At 47.0% G+C, this 21,904-nt stretch overlaps 1 protein-coding gene across 2 annotated transcripts in view; it reads left to right on the top strand.

The window, feature by feature from the left end:
• The window catches only part of RFX4 (regulatory factor X4), a 162,680-nt gene that overhangs the window by 34,148 nt on the left and 106,628 nt on the right, over positions 1–21,904 (top strand). For both annotated transcript variants that reach the window (XM_046010817.1, XM_046010816.1), the window contains exon 3: positions 13,405–13,465. In XM_046010817.1, the coding sequence (XP_045866773.1) occupies positions 13,405–13,465 (61 nt within the window). The remainder of the gene's footprint in view (positions 1–13,404; positions 13,466–21,904) is intronic.

Genomic DNA, 21,904 nt, shown 5'->3' with positions numbered 1-21,904 from the left:
GTTCCTCTAGTCCTGTCTGCATTGACTGTTGTCCCATGTCTTCAAAGCTGTCTAGCTTTTGCGGTTGTTTTGGTGAATGAGTTAAACCAGTGCAAGAGATCTCACCATGGAGAGACCAGGAGTCTAGTTGTCATTAATTTTAGACAGGGAGATTTAGACTCGAATTGGTGAAGGGACTTTCTAAGACTGCACAGCGAGTCAGTGCAGTGCTATGTCTAGAGTGGGGCCACCTGACTCCTACCTGGATAAAAGAACAAAGAAGTTGCTGTCCACATGTTGTTTTCATTTTTGAAACACAAAGATTCTATTAAAAACTATATCTCCTGGCCGTGAGTTATGTGTATCTATATTTTTGGAAAATCTAGGAAAAAATAGAGGAGGAAGAAAACTTAATTGCCTCTAATTTCACTGTCCAGAGGCAACCACTCCTGATGTCCTTCTAGTCTTTCTTCCTTAGCATGTATTTTTAAGCAAACTTTTATATATGTATATGTTTATAGTTACAGGTATATATGGTTGTCATTTACTGAGCTACAAGTGCTCTAAGTCCTTGACCTCATTCAAATCTCATAATGGTCTTAGGAAGTATCTTATAATGAGCTTCCTCTTAGACGTTTGAACACCGAGGCTCAAAGGCCCAACATTACATAGCTGTAAGTGGTAGAGCTAGGATTTGAACTTGGTTGGTCCATCTGCTTTGAACATCAGTCATTTTGTCTTTGCACTATTCTCTCTCTCAGAAGGCAGTGCTGCAAAGCCTTGCTGTTGGCAATAGCTTGTTCACAGGAAAATGAGACCAGAGCTAAGAGTACTCATCACCCCTTTTCAGTGGCTGAAGCGTAGACCAGCTTTTGCCTGTGCCTTGTCACATTTTCCACTCAACTGGAGGCTCCATGAGGGTAGAAATGTTGTGGGGTTCACTGTTGGAATCCCAGGGCCTGGACATAGAGGGGGGCTCAGGAGATGGTTGAAGTTTTAAAAAACAGGAAAAAAAAAACCCAGATCTAATATTTTAAGAACGCTTTGGGTGATGAGACACCTCACAGTGGTTTATCATCTTATGTAACTAAAAGATGGGAGGTCGGAGGTTCCAGGGTTTATTTAACAGCTCAGGATCATCCAGGACACAGACTCTGTGTGTCTTTCTACTAAGTCCTCCAAGATTGTTGGCTTTTGTCCTCATATTAGAACCTCATGGTCACAAAATAGCTGCTTTAGAGAATAGGCATCCAGTTCATATTCAGGACAGGTGGATGGGGAAAGGGCAAGCGCCAGTTAGCTTTCATCTTACATGTCTTCCTCTTATCAGAAAACAGCAAAATCTTTCCCAGGAGCCCCCCGCAGACTTTCCTTAACATTCTTTGTGTTGAGAATGTTATCATCTGTAGCTGACAGGGAGGGTGGGTGACTGAAAATTTGTCAGAAGAATAGAAAAAAATAGAATTACTCTTTTTTTTTTAAAGATTTTATTTATTTATTTGACAGCGAGAGAGAGAGATCACAAGTAGGCAGAGAGGCAGGCAGAGAGAGAGAGAGAGAGAGGGAAGCAGGCTCCCTGCCTGGCAGAGAGCCTGATGTGGGACTCGATCCCAGGACCCTGAGATCATGACCTGAGCTGAAGGCAGCGGCTTAACCCACTGAGCCACCCAGGCGCCCAAAAATAGAATTACTCTTAATGGTTGCACCACCCCAGGCCAAAGCCAGCCCGCCTCCTGTGTTATACAGCCCAGGTCCTAGGATGTTTTTATTTTTGTTTTGTTTTTAATTTTTAAAGAGTAGAGAAAAAAATGAAGAAGTCTATGTAACAGACATCATCTGTGGCCCCCAAAAACCTAAAACGTTCACTATCTGGCTCTTTACAGAAATAGTTTGCCAACCCTATCTTGGATGAATCAGGATTTTTCCTCTGGGGCTGTCCTTTCACTGCCCTGAATAAACCTGGGGTTTTATTAGCAAGCAGGAAAAAAAAAATGCAAGATTGGCTATTGAGTGGCTAGTGAAAGGGTCTGCCATAGCGTTTATCTCCGAACTAGGCCAAGAAGGTAGAAATGCCTTCCTACGGTGATGGGAGAGAAGTTAATGTTCCACCGCTGAGAAAGATTTCTTCCACTGTTCTGAGAAATGGTGGACATCAGCACCGGGAGTCCTGGTGAAAATGAAATGGAGTGGGAGAATAATCCTTTTATTAGCCTAGAACTAAAAAAACTGAGGCTCGGAGAAGGGAAGTTTTTTGCTCCAAATCATACTCTCGGGTAGTGCTAGAGTTCCAACAGCTGCCCACGTCTTGATTCTTGTGCAGTGCTCTTCCTACGGCGCCCTTCTTAGCCGACAGGGTTTTAATCGATCAACAAGAGCACTAGTGAGCAGGAGGAAATGGGACATGAAACATTTTGATGGAATGTGGTTGGGAAGAAAACCCCGGATCAGGGAGGTCAAGCCTCAAGTGCCTGATGAGTGAGAGGCTGAACAGGAGTGCATGGGTTGGTTATTTGCCAGAACTCAGGTCTTACACATCCCCATTTCCAACCTGAACAAATTGCATTTTCTCTTGAGCAGATAGTAGTGGAATTTTATGTTTCTGATGGCATATTCACCACCAACAAGGAAGACTTTGAATGTAAAGCATTATCAGGTCAGGACTGATTGGAGTATCACGTCCAGTGAGGAGAGCCCAGGAGTATGGATGGAGCAGAATTGTACGGGTAGAACAGACATTCCTGCAAAAGATTCCCTGAGCACTTGCTACATACAGGACTATGTAGAAAACCCAAAGTTATACAAAGAAGGCAAAGGCAAAGAGTCAATATTAAAGTATGAAATAAATGAAATATTATTCAGTATTCATTAATATATTGAATATTATAATAACATGTATTCGATACTATTCAGCATCAGGCAGTATGCTAGGCCCAATCACAGCCACGATTTCCTTTAATCCTCTGGGAGGGAGCTGGTCTTCTAGACAGAGGAGGAAGCAGATCCAGAGGGGGGACTTACCTCAGCGTCATAGCCAGTATGTGGCAGAGCTGAGACCCGAACTTAGTGGTGTCTGGTTTTACAGCTTTCTCTCTTCCTACCACATAAAGAGCCTCTTCTGTGATTCTCTGCTCTCAAGGAATTTTTAATCTAGAAGGGAAGAGCAGGCCCAGCCCACAGCTGAATAATAATACAAGGTCATAGGGGATCCATTCCATTTGAATGAGGCAATGAGTTCTACCTCCTCTCCTGGACTCAGGAACAACCTCATTGGAAGCTTGTTAGAGAGGTTCCTTAGACTCTCAGGCCTACTCCAGAACCTCCCCCCACCACCTGGCCCTGCCTCCGCATGTGCTCTGCCTCTTTACACAACCTCCCCAGCTGATGGGAATGCAAATGAAAGTTGGGAGAGGTCACAGCCTGGATGGTGACCGGGAAGCATCTTGGAGGAGGTGGCATTTGTTTTGGGCCTCAGAGCATCCGTGCGGTTTGTTCCTTTAACTGGTGATGGTCAAGGGCTGGGAGGCAGAAAGCCACGAGGAGGTTTTTGAGGTTGGAGAATTTTCCAGATTGGCTTGAGCAGAGAGGTTGAAAGAGCGTGGGAAACTGGGCTGGAGAGGTAAGTTTGGGCTATTCTGTCTCACCTGCCTCCCTGGGCACACAGCCCTACTCCCGTCACCCTCCCTGGCCCCTCACCAACTCCTCAGGGCAGTTACCAACGGTCTGCTCGTGATGGAGGATTTTTACAGCACAAGGGAGGGGAAAGTTGGCATTCAGTGGCATGATGGCCTACGGCCGGGGTCATAGCAGGTCACAGCTTCATGTGACTCATCACCATCCTATTAAAATCTCCTCACAGTTCAGGGCTGTGTCATAACTCTGTCATCCCAGTCCGCTCACTCAGCACGTCAGGTTATTATCCAGTGTGAGATCTTGTAACTTCCTAAGATGGGTTCCGGAGAAGAGGAAATGTAGCGAAACATTGTCCTAGTCCCACCGAGTCGTGGACAAAAGCCCCCTACCAAAAGCAGAAAGGCATTCTGATAACTTCTAGGGCAAAGGCACAGACTTAGAGAGGGAGGTTCTTGGCAGGGTGTTGGGGGGTGCATCCACAGGGAGTCCTCCCATGATGGCTTCTAACAATCTGATTGCCCTCACGGGGCGTCTGCTGCAGTTTTATTCCTGAGTGGGAAGCCAGGGGCAAGACTGCTGGCTGGCCCAGGAGGCCACGGTTTAAGACAACCCACCAGACTCCTCCCCTTCCTCAGCTGTCCACTCTGCCACCACAGGCTGCCCTTCCTGTCCCCCCGAGTGTCCATCTGTCCTCTCCTCCTGCGGAGAAGGGGCTAGTCCGTCATCTGTGACTGGGCCCCTCGGTCCCTCCATGGGCCGTAACCACCCGGGGGGAAGGGAACATGCCTAATTGAGTCACTGACTAGAATAGGGCTTGGAACATAGCAGGTGCACATGTCGGTTAGGAAAATGGATATTAGGAAAGCAAAGTGCCGTCGAGTCATGGCAGGTTATGAGTCTTTGTTATTTGCTCACAGTTTAGGGCATCCCAGGACCACTTAACCATATGACCAGACTCTTCCTCCGGTGCTCCCTGCCCAGGAGAGGAGTTTTTCATTTGTCCACACTTAGAGTATTTCATACGCTCAAAAGCCAAAATGCCTTAAAGTTACTCAGTGAGAAGTCTCGGTCCCACCCCGGTCTTCCCACCTCAACTCCCTAGGGGTGTATGTTTTTTTTTTTTTTTTTAATATTTTTTATTTATTTGACAGAGAGAAATCACAACTAGGCAGAGAGGCAGGCAGAGAGAGAGGAGGAAGCAGGCTCCCTGCAGAGCAGAGAGCCTGATGTGGGGCTCGATCCCAGGACTCTGGGATCATGACCTGAGCCGAAGGCAGAGGCTTTAACCCACTGAGCCACCCAGGCGCCCCGGGGTGTATGTTTTTATTGGCTTCTTGTGTTTTCTTCCACTATTTCTGGTGCTTTTGGGGGGGTGAATTCTGTCAGTATTTTATTTCTTTTTTTTTTTTTTTTTTTTTTTAAAGATTTTATTTATTTATTTGACAGAGAGAGAGATTACAAGTAGGCAGAGAGGCAGACAGAGAGAGAGGAGGAAGCAGGCTCCCTGCGGAGCAGAGAGCCCGATGCGGGGCTCGATCCCAGGACCCTGAGATCATGACCTGAGCCGAAGGCAGCGGCTTAATCCACTGAGCCACCCAGGCGCCCCTATTTCTTTATGCAAATAAAAATTCAAACATATGTTCTTATTCATCACCTTTTTATTTTTTTAAAAGATTTTTATTTATTTATTTGACAGGTAGAGACCACAAGTAGGCAGAGAGGCAGGCAGAGAGAGGGGCAAGCAGGCTCCCTGCTGAGCAGAGAGCCTGATGCGGAGCTCAATCCCAGGACCCTGGGATCATGACCTGAGCCGAAGGCAGATGCTTAACCCACTGAGCCACCCAGGCGCCCCATCACCTTTTTAAAAAAAGATTTTATTTTTAAGTAATCTCTACACCCAACCCGGGGCTCGAACTCACAACCCCCAAGACCAAGAGTCACATGCTCCAGTGACTGAGCCAGCCAGGCACTCCCTTTACTGCCACTTTTTAACAGAGAAAAGGGCACAGCCTATAAGCCTTTTGCTGTGACTTGCTTTTTTCACTTAATAATAACACCCGGAATGTTCCTTATCAGTAAGAGCAGAGAGCATCTTCGTTCTTTTCTTGTTTTTAATCTTTTTTCCACAGTCGTGTAGCATTCTGCTGTGAGGGTGTACCCTAATTTAGTTCACCAGATGAGCACTGGGCTCTTCCTGAACTTTGACCACGTTAGACAAGTTGCAAAGAAAAACCTTGCGTGTGGTCATTTCCCACGTTGCCATAGGATCTGTTCCCAGACACGGGACGGCTGGATAAAGAGCATGTGGGATTTCAGGAGATTCTGCCAGATGACCTCCTCGTTGTGGGGGGCGGGGGGCGGCACCATTTCACACCCTCCCCACCCCCGCGAGGCGGGAGGGCACCTGCTCCCCATAGCCTCCGCGGAGTTGTGTGGTCGAGTTTGGATTGCTGCCAATCAATGGTATTTTGGTCCAGTTCTCATTTTCACTAATCGAGATTAATCATCTCTTCACATTTCAAGAACATTTGTATTTTTCTCCAACTGTGTGTCAGGTGCTTTGCCTGCTTTTTTCTCTGGGTTCGTAGCTTTTTTCTTTCTGGTTTTCCTGGAGCTCTCTCTGAGGTGAGGAGATGAAATCATCTGTGGTATGACTCCTGTTTTCCCAAGCATGTTGTTATCTTTCTACTTAAGGTGTAGGTCCCCCCCCAACCCTGCCCAACACACACACACACACACACACACACACACACACACACACACACAGAAGCTTTGGATTTCTTATGTAGGAAAGTTTATCAGTATTTTCTTTTATGGCTTTCAGGTTTAATATCAAAATTAGAAAGGCCTTTTCTTATTCCAGTGTTCTGAAGGAATTCACCCAGAGGAGGTAAAAGGAGGCAGGTGTGGGGCCCCCTCAGAGCAATGCTGCCAACATCACAGTTTTGTTTGGGACTGAGCCTTGTTCCCACGGGGGGAAGGGTATGCTGCCAGGGGCTGGTGCCCACTGCCAAAGGCTTGGTCCAGGCACCCCGCTCATCAGCTTTGCAATGGCTGGGAAGGGGTTGGATAAGGGGAAATGAAGTGTTTGGCAGGCCAGGTGCAGCCAGGTTAGTATAATGAAAGGAAATAGAATTAGAACTTTGAAGTGAAACTCGAGATTCGCATAAACTTGAACCTTTCCTGGGATTTAAAGAGAAGTAATTAATTTACAAACTTTCTCTTTCAATATTAAACTCTACCACACTGGCTCTGGGCAGGAAATATTCTAGAAGAGGTTCCCAAATATTGTGAAATCCATCAGCAGATATCAAGCCGATGATCTGTTCTCTAAAATATTTTGTACAGTACTAGAGTTTGGAGGAGAGACTGAGGCTCATGATGTCTGGGTTCAGGAAGTTTCGATGTCAGCTAGCCTGGGTCCTCTCCTGACCCCACCACTAGCTGTGTGACCTCAGACCAATTGCTTCCCACTTATCCGAGCCTCAGTTTTTTTCTCCCTTAAAAGGGGATACTATTAATAATCAGACCTAAATTTGATTAAGCACCAAGTATCCATCAAGCACTGTATTTGACGTTTTATGTCTGTTAAGCTGTTCACTGTCTTGGGTAGCAGTGAAAATTAAATACAGTGAAGTAAAGAGTGCCTGGCCCCTTATACATTTTCAGTAAAAGTTCTCTGGTGGTAGTATTATTTGTATGCTTATGAAATCAGATGGGTAGGCTGAATTTAATTGTGGTATTATCTTAGCCATTCATTCATTCATTCAAGAATGAATTCATTCAAGCAAAGGCTTCTTGAGCCCCAGCCCTATGTGGGTGCTGGAACCATAGTGGTGAGGCGGTCTGTGCCCTAAGGAACTTACAGACAAGTGAGGCAGACACACTGGGGGCAAGCAGTGACCACACCCCATGAGGACTTTTCTAGGGACCAGCCAGGGTGCTGGAGGAGCACTGGGGAGGAGCAGACAGCCTTGTCCCAGAGGCTGGGCTTGCCAAACGCAGTCCCATGGACAGGATGGGGAGCCAGGTGCCTGGCCCCTCCAGAAGACTGATAACTACTATAGGAATAGGGAATACTTAGGGTAGCTTGTATCTTGTGCCAGGAGTGGTTAATTAATCCCTACAGTACGTGCCTGGTGCTATTATTATCCCTGTTTCTCAAATAAGAAACCAAGGCACCAAAAGGCTGTTAGAGGTCACACAGCTGGCAAGTGGTAGAGCCAGGGCTGGAGCCTGGAAATTTGGCCTCAGAGTTTCTACCAGAAGATGGATCCAGAGAGGAAAGCAAAGGAGCTCACCACCGGGAAGTGGACTGCGGTTCCCTGGACTGTGTTTGGAGATAGGACTGCACAGGGGCAGCGGGACAGGACGGCGTGAGCGGCGTCTTTCTGGGAGGCGTGTAAGCAGGCGGCCGCTCTCCGACTTGGGTAGGACGCGCAGGGTGGGCTTCACAGATAGACAGCCTCACCTGGGCCCTGAGCACCTCCGGGAATCCGCTGGCCTGAAATTATGGCGTGAATCTCATTTGGCTTGAGGCATTTTTGCCTGTTAAAAAAGAAAAAGCATTAGGCAGAACCAGTTCCTGAAGTTTCTATCAGCTATGGTTCTTTTCTTCTACCTAAAATGTGCTCCGCTGTCCTCATCAGCCCGACGGCTCCCGCTCCTCCTCCAGCTCCCAAGGCTCAACTCACAGCCCACATCTGGTCCTACTCTAACATCCTGGACTCTCCCGTCCAGTTTATTTGCTGATAATTTGACTCTGAGCTTGAGAGAGCAGAGACTCTGTCCTCGCCCTTTCGTCCCCGGCACAGGGCTGGACTGTAGCAGACAATCACTATTTGATACATGAATGAGCAACCAGCACTTTCGGTGAATTGGGATTGATAGCCCCCGGATAGGAGGTGTCTATGACTATGACACACACCCCCTTCTGGAAGAAAGAGGCTGGCCATTCAGACCTTGAGCGCCAAGTCGCTAGTGGTCTAGAAAGGGGCCTGCAGAGGTGGAAGGCGCCTGTTTGATGACTGAGCTGGAGAGGCCACATTGGCACCAGGGTAGACCAGTTCTTGGTTAGTACCATAAGCAGCCGCCATACGCCGAGCGTGCGGTGAGACCCAGCCATTCCTCACCGGCTGCACTGCCCTCTGCAAGGGAGAGACTCCCCAAAGCTTGGTTTCCTTGGATATAAACTTCTTCATAGCACGCTCAGGAGGAAAGCAGTGGGATGGCATATGAAAAATGATGCCTATCCCTGGCTTGAGTACTTGGCCGATAAATGCTATTGTGATTGTGACGGTATTCGTTTTTTTTCATGTGTCTAGTTGTTAGCATACTCTATTTAATTTTCAAGCTGTCCTTGGGATCTAAGCTATGATTCTCATGTTTTAGGGGAAGGACCCTCAGGCTTCGCTGAGTTAAGGAACTACCTATTCAGGGTTCCACCCAGAGTTAAGGACATGGCTGGGATTTAAATCCAGGTCTGCCTTGCCCCCAAAGCCAAGTCTCTTTCCATTCACTGGTATCTGAAGTGGGCCATCACAAAGCTTAATTGGGGAAAAGCATCCAACATAATAGAGACAGGTCTCACTTACATGGGAGGTGCTAGACAGAATCCCAAAATGAGGGGCTCTTCCAGCTATGGCCAAGTGGACCCCTTGTGTGCTGCCTTGGGCTCTGGATTTTGTCCTCCCAGCCTTTCTCATGTTGCCTCCTCTCCTGGTACGCCCCTCCCTCAGAGTCCGCCTCTCAAAGTCTTACTCGTCCTTGTAAAGGCAAAGGCAGCCACAAGCCAGGGTGCTCTGTGTGGCCCTCCCTTGTTTTAAGTTAGGGTTGTGTGCATGTCCTCGGGTGTGAGAGAGAACATTGAAAACAGACTGGAGGTAAAGAAGATAAAAACAATAGTTCCCTGTGTCGAGAGGGGCTTGGATTTACAGGGATTTTTCTATTTTCCAAAGTTAAAAAATGAACATGGATGACTTTGGGGAACAGGAAACAAAGTTATTTTAAAAACCAAGACTGTGTCTTCAAGGCGCAGCTGAAATGCCCCCTCCTGTGTGGAGCCATGATGTGGCCTGGCGTGTGTTCACCTGGCGGGGTCTCCGTCCCTGCCTGTCTTTGCCCCCGTGTGTATCTCCGAGCAGAATGGCTCCAGGCCTCCTGGCCGCCAGGGCAACTGAGGGCAGTCTTGGGAGGTTTGGGAGCTCTCAGTCTCTGTTAAGTTCATGTCATCATTCCCCCAACAGCCTTTTAAGGTAGGCGTGATGATCATCCTCAGTTTAAGAAACGGTCTGGAAGCTGAAACAGACTCATTAGAATGTCCGAAAAGTCCCTTTCCAGATCCCGTCCCCATACCCCACAGGGACCCACACTGCGGTCATCATGATCTTATGGGTCCCCATGTCTTGGTCTGTCCCTCGCCTTCTCTACCTTCTTTCCCCTGACTTGGTCCCACCTTCCTTGCCACCTGGTTCCCTTCTCTGACACACTCCAAGACTTACAGCTCACTTACCACTGCCTCCAGGAAGCCTTCTGAGAAGCCTCTGCTCTCTCAGGCTCCCGCTTGCCTACCTGTGTCACAGCATTTATCACTTCTTACTGAACTTGGCCTTTCTCTCCACTGTTTGTCTTTCTCTTTCTCCAGCCAGACTGAAGGACAGGAGTCTAATTTCTTTGTCCCCAGTGTCTAGCTGGCATAAATTAGGTATTCAGTGAATATTTGTTGAATTAATTAATATAGTCATTTCAATGGCCTTGTAAAGTGACCATTTACAAATGAAGAAAATGAGGGGTTTGCTCAGTCACGGCCAGTGAATTTTGGCACTGATTCTAGAACATCGATCTTTTGATATCTAGTCCAGCTTGGCTGAAATGCTGAAATTTAAAGAAGCAGAGGAGAAAAATTCTGCCAGTTCTAGGCGGAATGGAAACTGGTCCAGTCATGGTCCAACATAAGCTGAGAGGTTGTTTATATGCTTTTCCTTGGTTAAGAAGAAAATTCAATTGATCGTGTTTTTTAACATTGCTTTTATTTCTTTTCAATTATTTGCTTAGTATAATTTCTAAGAGTTAGGATGTGAGGTCAAGGGACTGGACATTTTAGATGGCTCTCAATATTGGTAAGCAACTGCCAAATTGATTACCAAAAACTTTGTACCCATTAACACTACCTTCAGAAGTATGTGAGTGTCAGTTTTACCACTTACACACCAGCACTGGGAATTATCATTACTTAACATTTTCATTACTCTCAGAGATGTAAAGTTGTGCCTCATGATTATTTTCTTTTTATTTCTCTGTGAACAGCTGAGGTTGAGTATTGTTTTCTACATCTATCTATATTCTTGTAAGACTCACATGTTCATGTTCCTTATTGTGCTACTTATTTTCTGAAGATAGTCGAAGGCATTTGTGGAAGACAAACCTGGCTATTTAGTGGAACAGGCACTGTTAGGAGGAAACACAAAGATGAGTATGTGAGTGTCTGTATCCGTTACAAGGCTTTTGGTGGCAGGGAAGAGGTTATCCAGGGAAAAGAGGTTTTATGAACTAAGAAATTTTATTACCTCACAAAACAGGGAGGCAGCTGCGCTGGGGGTTGGCTAATCAGGCACAACATGACACTCTGATCCCCCAGTCCCTCCCCCTTTCCTCTCTGCCACCTCAGCGTGGACTTCATGCCGAGGCTGCTCTCTTCCCAGCTGAAAGCTCACCGCTCTGTGTCTGCTCTGCCATGTTCAAGAACAGGACAGACTAGACTCTCACCTGCTGGTCTGTTTGCTTTTGCACAAAACAGAAGATACTATTATTTTTTCACAGTTTTAGAGGCCAGAAGTTCAAAATTAAGGCCTCCAATTTCTTTTTAATAGGGAAAAATATCTTTCCCAGAAGCCTCCAGAGAGCTTTTCCATAAGTCTGATAGGCCAGCACCATGTCACCTGCCACACCTACCCCATCAGTGGCTCAATGGGTAGATTTAAATTCATCAACATTCTGTCTGGGATTCAAAGGGGAATCACCCCCCCTTGGCACATGGTTTCCTCTACATTGCGGTTCTGTGAATGAGCAAGAAGCTGAGTATGTACAGTGGTTGAATAAGCAGCAGCAGTATCTGCCCCAGATACTAATTAATCAGAATTATAGCAATCTTTTTGTTTTTTTTTATTTTTTATTTTTAAATTATTTTTATTAACATATATTATTTGCCCCAGGGGTACAGGTCTGTGAATCATTAGGCTTATACATTTCACAGCACTCACCGTAGCGCACACCCTCCCCAATGTCCATCTCCCAGCCACCCTGTCCCTACCCCCCTTCCCCCAGCAACCCTCAGTTTGTTTCGTGAGATTAAGAGTCTTTTATGGTTTGTCTCCCTCCCGATCCCATCTTATTTCATTCCCCCTGCCTCCAGGATCCCCCGCCCTGCCTCTCAAATTCCTCATATTAGAGAGATCATATGATAATTATCTTTCTCTGATTGACTTATTTCGCTCGGCATAATACCCTCTAGCTCCATCCACATCGTTGCAAATGGCAAGATTTCGTCTCTCTTGATGGCTGCATAGCATTCCATTGCCAGATTTATACCAATCTTGATAAATTTTCATCCAGAAAATATTTTCTGAACTCTATTAGGCTAATTTATTTAAAAATTTCTTTTTGCTAAGCATACTTCTCTTTCTTCCACTTTCATTTTTGTTTCATTGAAATCTTTTCTCTGGGTACGGATCCTTTTCCATATAAAGTTTATACCAGAGATTTATTTCACTGACCATTTTACATGTTCTCTATAAATTTGGTTGATTGTAGTTGTAGGCTTTGACATCACTAATTTTCTCTTGAGATTATATCCATACTGGTCTTCTTGGGTCAAATTTTGTGGACCAAGAAATTTTATGTTGACTATTTCTATTAATAGGCTTATTAGGAATCGGATGAGGGTCATTATATGTATTTCTCAGCTTATCCACGATGAAATTATGAGAGTTCTTTTTACACGCAAAGTTGGATCTGTTATTCAGGTCTGGCCTGATGCCTGTTTTCATAGGGCTGTAAGCCAAGAATGGCTTTTATAGATGAATATTTGTAATCTGTTCATTGGTAGAGAATATGAAATTTAAACCCCAGTTTAGAAAAATGTTAACCTCCTCCCCCAAAGCAATCTCATTTATTCTTATTAGTAGATATATTACAAAACTTGTACTCAATTGCTATTATTTTGTTTTGAATTTTATCAATAAAAGCTTTGTGGAAATTTGTTTACCCTTGTTATATAAATATGACACGGTAGTTTTGATTTTGCCTCTTGGCCCCCAATCCCTAACATATTTAGTGTCTGGCCCTTTACAGAGAAGTCGGCTAGCACTGCTCTGTGATATTGCTATCCTGAATCTCCTGGGCACCGACTCCCCCTCCCTTACCCACACTGCTCCGTGGGGTTAGCAGGATCAAATGGTGAGTTCTTAGGGTCCGAATCATAGAGTCAGGCATCCACCTGCAGTTGGAAAAATAGTAAATTGGGTGAACACAGTCATATTGCTCAGTGATAGAGACAGCTCTTCAACTCTAACGAATTTCATCAAATTAAAAATGCCAAGTGCTCTAAGAGTTTTCTGTATAAGTTAGTCTCCCTTTTTTTTCCTTTTTCAAGAAGATATCTAACATTTTGGAAGAGCCCAATTGTCACTGCTTTCAAAGCATCAGTATTTGAGGTTTCTTCAAATGCTTGGGACCCTGGGGCTGCTTGGGAGAGTATTTTTCCTACTGAAGGTCACTCCTTTTTCTTTCATTTAACAGATGAGGAAAAAGAAAACAATAGAGCATCCAAGCCCCACTCCACTCCTGCTACTCTGCAATGGTAAGTTCATTTTCAGCAAGTCCTCTCTTGATGGGGCCCTCATGCAACTGTCACTTCCTACCCGCGGAGCAGGGTGGCACTGGGAGGTCTGACGTTGTCCTGAGAACTTGACAACCAGTAGCTCACATGCAACCAGTTTGCTTTGCGGCTCTGTGTAAAATACTCAACTTAGATCCTGCCTGGATATTTGGATTTCCATATTTCTTGTATTTTGGGGTAGATTTTGTTTCCCGTCATCAAGACCCTGGCAAGGGCTGGATCCCACAACGGTGTTGCTCACTGACTTTCTGGAATGTGTTGTTACCATTAATAACGTTGCAGCAAATTACAGAAACATAGGTCTGTTCACCCCTACCAAAGAGTCCTTCATGGGTTCATATTTGATTGCAACTATACTACAATTATTTTAACATTAATAACACGAATAAGCATTACCTGCTTCAGTGGCTTTCCTTTCGGTATCTGGAATTCCTGGACTTGGTGCAACACCTAATGGATGTTGTTTGAGTGGCTGCTCTCATGTTTGAGGTTTACAGGTAGATTTTCACGTAAGGGGCTCACTTAGAAATCATGTTGTAGCTTTCCCCCCAAACACCATTTCAGTTAAGGCTGTTACTCCACTGGCAGCCCAGCCCAGCAAACCCGAGGAGATTAAGGAAGGAAGGAGAGGGAAGAAGGACTGGGGAAGAGAAGGCATGAAGACCTATTACGTGCCAGACTCCATGCCAGGAGCTTCCCATACGTGCCTCATGCCTGGTCTCATTCTCACGGTTCTCTGAAGTTGGTATGTTATGCCCATTTCACAGAGGAGGATAAAAAGCTTAGACAATTAAGTCATTTACCTGAATCTACACAGAGCCATGAAGGGGCGCAGGCAAGAACCTGGCTGGGTCTCTTTAACTGCAAAGCCCCTGCTTTGGAAGAAAGGAAGAGAAGACTCGGGAAAGATAGAGAAGAGAGAACAAATGAGAAGAGGAAGCAGGTGGGCTTTAATGAGCAAATCGCATTAGATTCTCCGGACTAATCCACGCACAGCTGGGAGGAAGACAGCATCGGGGAAAGCGTTCAGGAGTGTAACTCAATTTTCTCTAACGAGGGTCTCAACAGTCCACTCGCTTGGCTGCAGGAGAGCAAGGGTTGTTTGCAGGAGCTTGATTTCCAGACTTTGGCTTGTTTCCATCGTTTTGTCCCTATATTCTTTTTCTTGTTGCATTCGCTGCTTTTTGCTTTCTTTAAGTTTCTGCTCTATTCCCTGGTCGAACTTCTGCCTGCACCCTTCCCCCTAAATTATGGTCACACAAATTCCCATAATGCCAGGACATCTAAGGAGGCATCCATACAAAGGACTTAGGGCATGGGAGTTTCTAGAAATGCAAGGAATCAGCAGACACTCTGACTTAAATAACCTGAACACGGCGCCTGTTTCAGAATAAAAGATGTGAGTGGGAGCAGAAGAAAATCACCTTGTTCATGCCTGTTTCTCTGATTCTCGACATCTGCCTGGCAATCGTGAGCTGGTAGACAGTGCCTCCTCTTAAGTCTGACTGCCAGAATGAATGCCCAGCTGTGCCTCTCCTCAGCTGGGGAATCTTGGACAAGGTCCTTAACCTCCCCGTGCCTCAGTCTGCTCACCTGTGAAATGGGGAGAGCAGTGGTGTCTAACTCCTAGGGAGAGTCATCAAGAGGAAACAAGTTCATGCAGACGAAGTGCTTGAAGTGTCTGACGTCTGACGTAGATCCAGCTGCTCGGCATATCCTCCCTTCTGAGTTGCCCGAGCATCCTGGGGTCAGGGCTTCTCTCCTTCCTGCTGTAGGCACCGTTGGTTCACTCCTACTCTCCCTAATATTTGTTTCTACGTGAAGGGTCACATAGATGATTCCAGAAGAAATGACATCTTCCAATTTCACAAAGTCAGGCAGGAGATTTTTTTAAAAATAACTTTTAATTTCAAGGCCAAATCAGATTTGAGAATTTGGCAACTTTTGTTTTATTATTATCAAAAGACATCAAGTTGTTTGAAGAACATCAAATTGCTCTCCAGTTCTCTTTCTATGTAGAAGACAGACTTTTAGTCACTAGTTCAGGAAATATTGGTCCAGCTCCTTCTATTTGCCACACCCTGTTTCTAGGCTCTGAGAATGTACCAGTGAATCAGACAGCCCAGGAATAGGGACCCAGGGGCGGTGAATTTGTAATGATGTAGAAGTATCCTATTAATGATAAAGAAACAAGGAATACATTAGATGCTGACAGGTGCTGTGCGGAGAATTCGAATCGGCTGGCGGGGTAGTGTCTCAGAGGGTATTGTAGGTGGAGTGGTGAGGGAAAGCTTCCCAGAGGAGGTGACATTTCAGTGGACACTTGTATGACAAGAAGTCCTCACTGACAACATGACAATGTGAGAATCAGGGTTGGGGAACATTCTAGGCAGAAGGAACAGCTTCTAAAAAAGCTGTACTATTATAGGTCGGGCTTTCCCAGAGGCAGCCTGAGCAGAGACCTGCACACCCGTGTTTTATTCAGGTATGCAGCCAGGTGGGGGTGTGAAGGACGCTAGGGTAGGCAGGGCCAGGGGGTGTCAGGTTAACAGGAGGCTTCGGCAGAGCCTTCAGCAATCCCCAAGGGAGTTCTGAGGCTGGGCTGGCCCTTCTGAGAGACCAGAATCTAGGCAATGGATCCAGGCCTTTACCTCCTCCCCCCCTTGCCCATCACTGGATGTCAGCGGTCCCCTGGGCGGGGGGGGGGGGGGGTGTGAAGCTTTGGGCAAGTCAGTTCTCTTCACATTCTGCTGAAGACAACTCCATAGGATGTCTTCTGTCTCAGTACCAACCTCCCAGCAGTGAGGAAGGATGCCTCAGTCCTCAGGAGCAACCTGGGCACACACCACAGCGTCTGCCACTCCCTCCAGGGTGGGAGGTAGGTCGAGCTTGTTCAAGGAACCATAGGAAGCAGCCAGTGTGGGACACAGCAAGAGATAGGAGAGTGATAAAGATAGGGAGAGGGAGTTAGGGGAGAGGATCTGTGAACAGCAGGAAAGACTCTCTTTTTAAAAGATTTTATTTACTTTTTTGTTTATTGAGTTGGGGGGAGGGGGAGAGGGAGAGAAAGAATCCCAGGCAGATTCCATGCTGAACAAGGAGCCCGCCGTGGGACTCAATCCCCCAATCCAGAGATCACGACCTGAGCTGAAACCAAAAGCTGGGTGCCCAACCACCTGAGTCCCCCAGGCACCCCAATATTTCTCTTTTTAAATTTTCTTTTATTTTTAAAATTTTTAAATGATGTTCAGTTAGCCAACATATAGTACATCATCAGTTTTTGATGTAGTGTTCAAGGATTCATTAGTTACGTAAAACACCAAGTGTTCATCACAACACATGCCGTCCTTAATACCCACCAACCAGCATTTCTCTTAAATAAAAACAGAATCATGCTTCAGACTGTGGGGGAAGACACGTGACCTCCTATATATAAATTTGCACTTGAGCAAAATTTTTAGAATGTAGTTTCAGCACAAATACTTTGTCTCTGAAAAGGAACTGGACGCACCCTCCATTTCGCAAGGGAAAATGATATCATTCAGCCTGCGTACCCTTTCTGCTCTGGCCGCCAGCGAGTTCAGAGCTAAATCTGTGTTCGTGTATTTTTTCTCCTTTTTCCCTTGTCCGACTTTCTTCTCTTTCTTTTGTTAACATTGTAGAAAAAGGCAAGATATAAATTCAATACTTATTTTTGCTTCGATTTTATTTTATTTAATTTACACGAGGGATATATTTCCTCTCTTAAAAACGGAAATATCGTTGATGATGCTAACTTGGTTGTAGTTCCTGCCTCTTCCCCCAGAGCAGCCCTGTCACTAGTGAGAAGTGTGCTTGTGTGTTTACAGTCCTTGTCGACACGTTTACGTGTCTGTGTACCAACACAAGTTTCCAAATTGTGATTTTTAGGATTTCGTATTTCTTCCTTTCTGAAAGGAACACAGACATATTGCACTAAAAATACGCTATTGACCCATGGCTTGCTCTTTCCTCCCTGGAAAGTCCGAAGCCATCCCCATGTTAGTCGGTAAAGAGCAGCCCCATTGTAACCGCTGCGCACGATTCCATGGATTTCGCCCCTTGCCTCTTGATGGACATCTAGGTTGTGTCCGGAGCTCATCTGCGCCCTCACAAACAGCACTGCTGGGAACCTCTCCATACCTGCCCCCTTGCACACCTGTGGGAATGTTCTCCATGTTGGGGTCAAGAATTAGAAGAGTTGGGTGCTCAGAAAATAATAATGGGAATAAAATTTGCCCTCTCAAATGGTTTTGCCATTTTGTATCTTCACCCACCATACAAAATACTTAGAAAAAAAGAAGGGGGGGCACCTGGCTGGCTCAGTTGGTTAAGTGTCTGACTCTTGATTTTGGCTTAGATCATGATCTCAGGGGTGTGAGATTGAGCCCCGCATCAGGGTCCGTGCTGGGCTTGGAGCCTGCTTGGGATTCTCTCTCTTTCCCTCTCTCTCTGCCCCTCCCCCCATCCCACTCTTTCTCTATCTAAAGAAAAACAAAAAAGAAATAGGACCCTAGCTCCACACCATTGCATCTCATTCTCTGAGGTGCGCGCATGCTTCACGCCATCCCCTCTCTGCAGTGGCAGTGTGCAGCCCCTCAGGACCGCGAGGGGGGCAGGCCCAGAAAAGGACATTGGTCTCCTTGCCAAGGAGGCCTGACTGTGCTGAGCTCTCTTGGGATGCTTGGCTTGTTTTGGGAATTGGTGTAGGAGCTATTTGCTTCCCCACCTTCTCCCTCCTTGCCACAGGCCCCCTCGCCATCACCCTCGAGACCATCCCCACTCTAAGAACCAATAATACAGTGGCCAAGCAGCCTAAAATAATTGAGGCCACGTGATCTGGAGGCAGCTCCCAGCAGAAAACAGGCAAATATTGTCAAATGCCTTCTGCCAAACCCTTTCCAGCATCCTCGGTCACGAGGGTTAGTAAAGCCCAAGCCGCTGGGGAGGGTGAGCGCTGCTGGAGACCTGGCCACACAATAACCTCTATTCAAGCAGAGCATTTGGGAATGGAAAGCAGCCTATTCCTCCATCCTGGCCCGCTCGCTGCCAGCACATATCCCCCTGCGCAGCCCTGCCCGCTCACACACCTCCCTGTCTCCTGTGCCCCTTCTGGCTCCTTGGGTGCCAATCAGGGTTTGAGACATCCTCCCTTTCAGCAGTTCACAGGGGGAGGGAGGTCCTTCCCCAATGGAAGATGGTAGAAGACCAAACTGTCACTTTGTTGGGGGGCATTTTTTCCCCCTTTCTTTCGAAAAAATTAAAATGAAGTCTCGGGTGATTGACAGCCTTTCAATAGTTCAAATTAATAGGAAACAAAATACATTTCGTGTTTCCCTTTAAAATGCTCTTGGAGGCCAGAGGTAGAACACTGGGCTTTGTGCTGTTCCAAAGAAGCGTGTTGAAGTTTTACACCAGATCACAGCTCCTAGACCGGAGTCATCGAGTGTGACCGACACCTGACGTTTTGTACCCCTTTCTGACTGGATCCCTTACTCAAAAGTGACATGACCTTATTTGCTTCCATCATAGGAGTTCCCCCATCTGGTTCTGGAAAGGCAGGCCAAACGCTTTTAGGTCTGACACAGCCAGAGCTGTCAGGTAATGCCAGTAGGTGTGGCGGCGTCCTCTGTTGCTGATGGAGAGACGAAGTCAGGGCCCCATGAGGGGTGGGTCTCAGAGCACGAGAAGATGTGGTGTGGTGCTAGGAGCCTTTTTTTTTTTTAAAGTATTTTGTGCTGTGATTAAGATATACGGTAAAGGCATTTGAGCGGGCAGTTCTGTGGTCCCACTAATGTTTCCCCGTGTGTCCCAACCACTCCCGCTTCTTGACCCCAACATGGCGAACACTCCCACAGGTGTTCGTGATGGTGAAGTAGAGATGCGTAGAGACAGGGAAGGGATGGAAAGAGAGTATCAAGGAGGGGATGGCTCATGGTGGAGAATGGTGCCCAAATCACCTCAGCTGTCAGGGGTGCCCCCCAGAGCTCTGGGCTGCCCTCCCCCAGGCCGGCCCCAACAGAAGCATCAGCAACAGTGCAGAACTGTGACACTGTGCTGTTAGATGATGCCGAATTTTTGTCCAGAAAATAAAAGGGGGGGTGGCTTAAACCAAAAAAATGAACGTAAGGATTCTAGAACCTGGCTAATCCCAGGCCTTTCTGGAGTACCAACCCAGTAATTTTTTTTTAAAGATTTTATTTATTTATTTGACACAGAGAGATCACAAGTAGGAAGAGAGGCAGGAAGAGAGAGAGAGAGAGGAAAGCAGGCTCCCTGCTGAGCAGAGAGTCCGATGCGGGACTTGATCCCAGGACCCTGAGATCATGACCCGAGCCGAAGGCAGCGGCTTAACCCACTGAGCCACCCAGGCGCCCCCCAACCCAGTAATTTATAGACCAATCACAGGCTACGGATTCAATTCCTGGAGGTTCTGGTCCAATTCCATAATTACAATGGCAGCACTAAGTCCCTGAGTCAGTCCGTTGCTCCGCGTCAGCCAAACCTATAGGTCAGATGGGCTTGCACCATGTGACATCCCCAGCCGAGGTCTCTTGTTCCTCGTGAGAACCTTGTAGAGTCAGCAGGACTGTCAGTCCTGTTTAAAGAGAAGGTCTGGGTGGCTCAGTGGGTTAAAGCCTCTGCTTCGGCTCAGGTCATGATCTCAGGGTCCTGGGATCTAGCCCCGCATCAGGCTCTCTGCTCCGCTGGGAGCCTGCTTCCTCCTCTCTCTCTGCCTGCCTCTCTGCCTACTTGTGATCTCTGTCTGTCAAATAAATAAATAAAATCTTTAAAAAAAATAATAAAGAGGAGGAAACCAAGGCCAGCAGCTGTATGCAGCAGAGGGTCACTGTCTCACTCCACCCGAGAGGGGAATGCCTGACTTCCAAGAAGGCCCCTGAAGGGGAGGCAGAGCTGGCCAAGGTCCTGGAAGAATTACCAGAGCCACCTCAACACGGGTGTCTGGTTGGTGTGTCTACCCAGGAGCAAGTCGTGGACTTAAGTGCTATTGGATAAAATGGATCAGTTCTGTTTGTTTGTTTCGGCTTTTTATACTGTCAGCCTCAGATCTGGTCAGAACCAGAGCCCGCCATTTTGTATGTGGTTATTGTCTGGTGCTGTACTCTCTTTGGTTCCCATCTTCTTCGGATCAACCCTCGGCTTCCTAAAGGCCATGGCGGGAATTGTGTATTGGTGTTCAGTGCTGTCTTCTACAGCCTGGCACATAGTAGATGCTCAATAAGCATGTGCTGGCTCACTGACCCCACCATGAATGTCAGGCCATAGCATAGTGAGGGCTTTAGAAGTTCACACTGCAAGTCCGGCTTTTCCCAGAACAGCAACTTTGGGCAAGTCCCTTCCCTCCTCCATGTGATGGAGATAATGTTACCCACCCTGTGCCAGTAGCCATAGAAAATGTGACTATGCCTGGCACACTGTAGGCACTGGAAAATATAAATCAAATATGCGCCTATGAATCAGGGTTTTTCTTTAATCACCTAGGTCTTAAGATTCAAAAACAAAACAAAACAAAACAAAGCTCTTCTGATCTGTGCAAAAGTCTGTTTTCCTTCCTTCCCACCGCCTCCTCTGTTCTTCCTTCTAAAGTATTGACTGACTGTGTTCAGGGCTAGGAACTCTGCTAACATAAATAGGGGTTTGGTTTGGTTCCTGCCTTCACAGGACTCTCTAAGACGTGAAACATTCCAGGAAATTTCCACTGTAACCTGGAATAACGCTGACAGGTGTCCTTACCCGGGTCCCTCTCTGCTGGCCGGCGGGCTGCAGGCTGTGTGTGGATTCTCGTTGAGTCCCTCTGCGGCCTTGAGGGAAATCATTTGGGTCATTTTACCGAAGAAGGAGGCAAGAATCTGGGAGTTCGAGCAGCAGCGCCAAGACCGTGGCACCTACGAGCGGCGGAGGCAGGATTTCAACCCAGAGAGTGCTGTCTTGGAACCCAGTGCCGCTTCTCAGCAGAGGTGGTGGGAGACACAGAAGGATCCAAGAGCCGTGGAGAGGCCCAGCAGGTGGGGAGAGCTGTAGGGGCAGAGGCTGGGCCTCCTGTCCACACGCTGTGCTCCACGCACGATGCTGGGTGCCGGGAGGTGCACATCGCAGCACCCTGCATGTTACTGAGTGCATGAGTATGTGAGTCCGGCGAGGAGGAAGAACCGTTGAAGAGGCCATCCTCAGAGGGGCTGGGCGGGCGTCAAACACGGCGTCAGGAGAGAGGAATCCGAGCTGGGCTGTGGAGGGCAAGGCACAGTAGAGCAGGTCACCTCTCACGGGGGGCGCACCAGGAACGTGGAGATTGGTGCGGGGGAGATCCCGTTGGCTGGAGCCAAGTATATGTGCAGAGGTGTGGGTCGGCAGAAGCCTGGA

The sequence above is a fragment of the Meles meles genome, chromosome 7 (genome assembly GCF_922984935.1).
Source record: "Meles meles chromosome 7, mMelMel3.1 paternal haplotype, whole genome shotgun sequence".
NCBI lineage: Eukaryota > Metazoa > Chordata > Mammalia > Carnivora > Mustelidae > Meles > Meles meles.
This window is presented reverse-complemented; position numbering and strand designations above follow the sequence as displayed.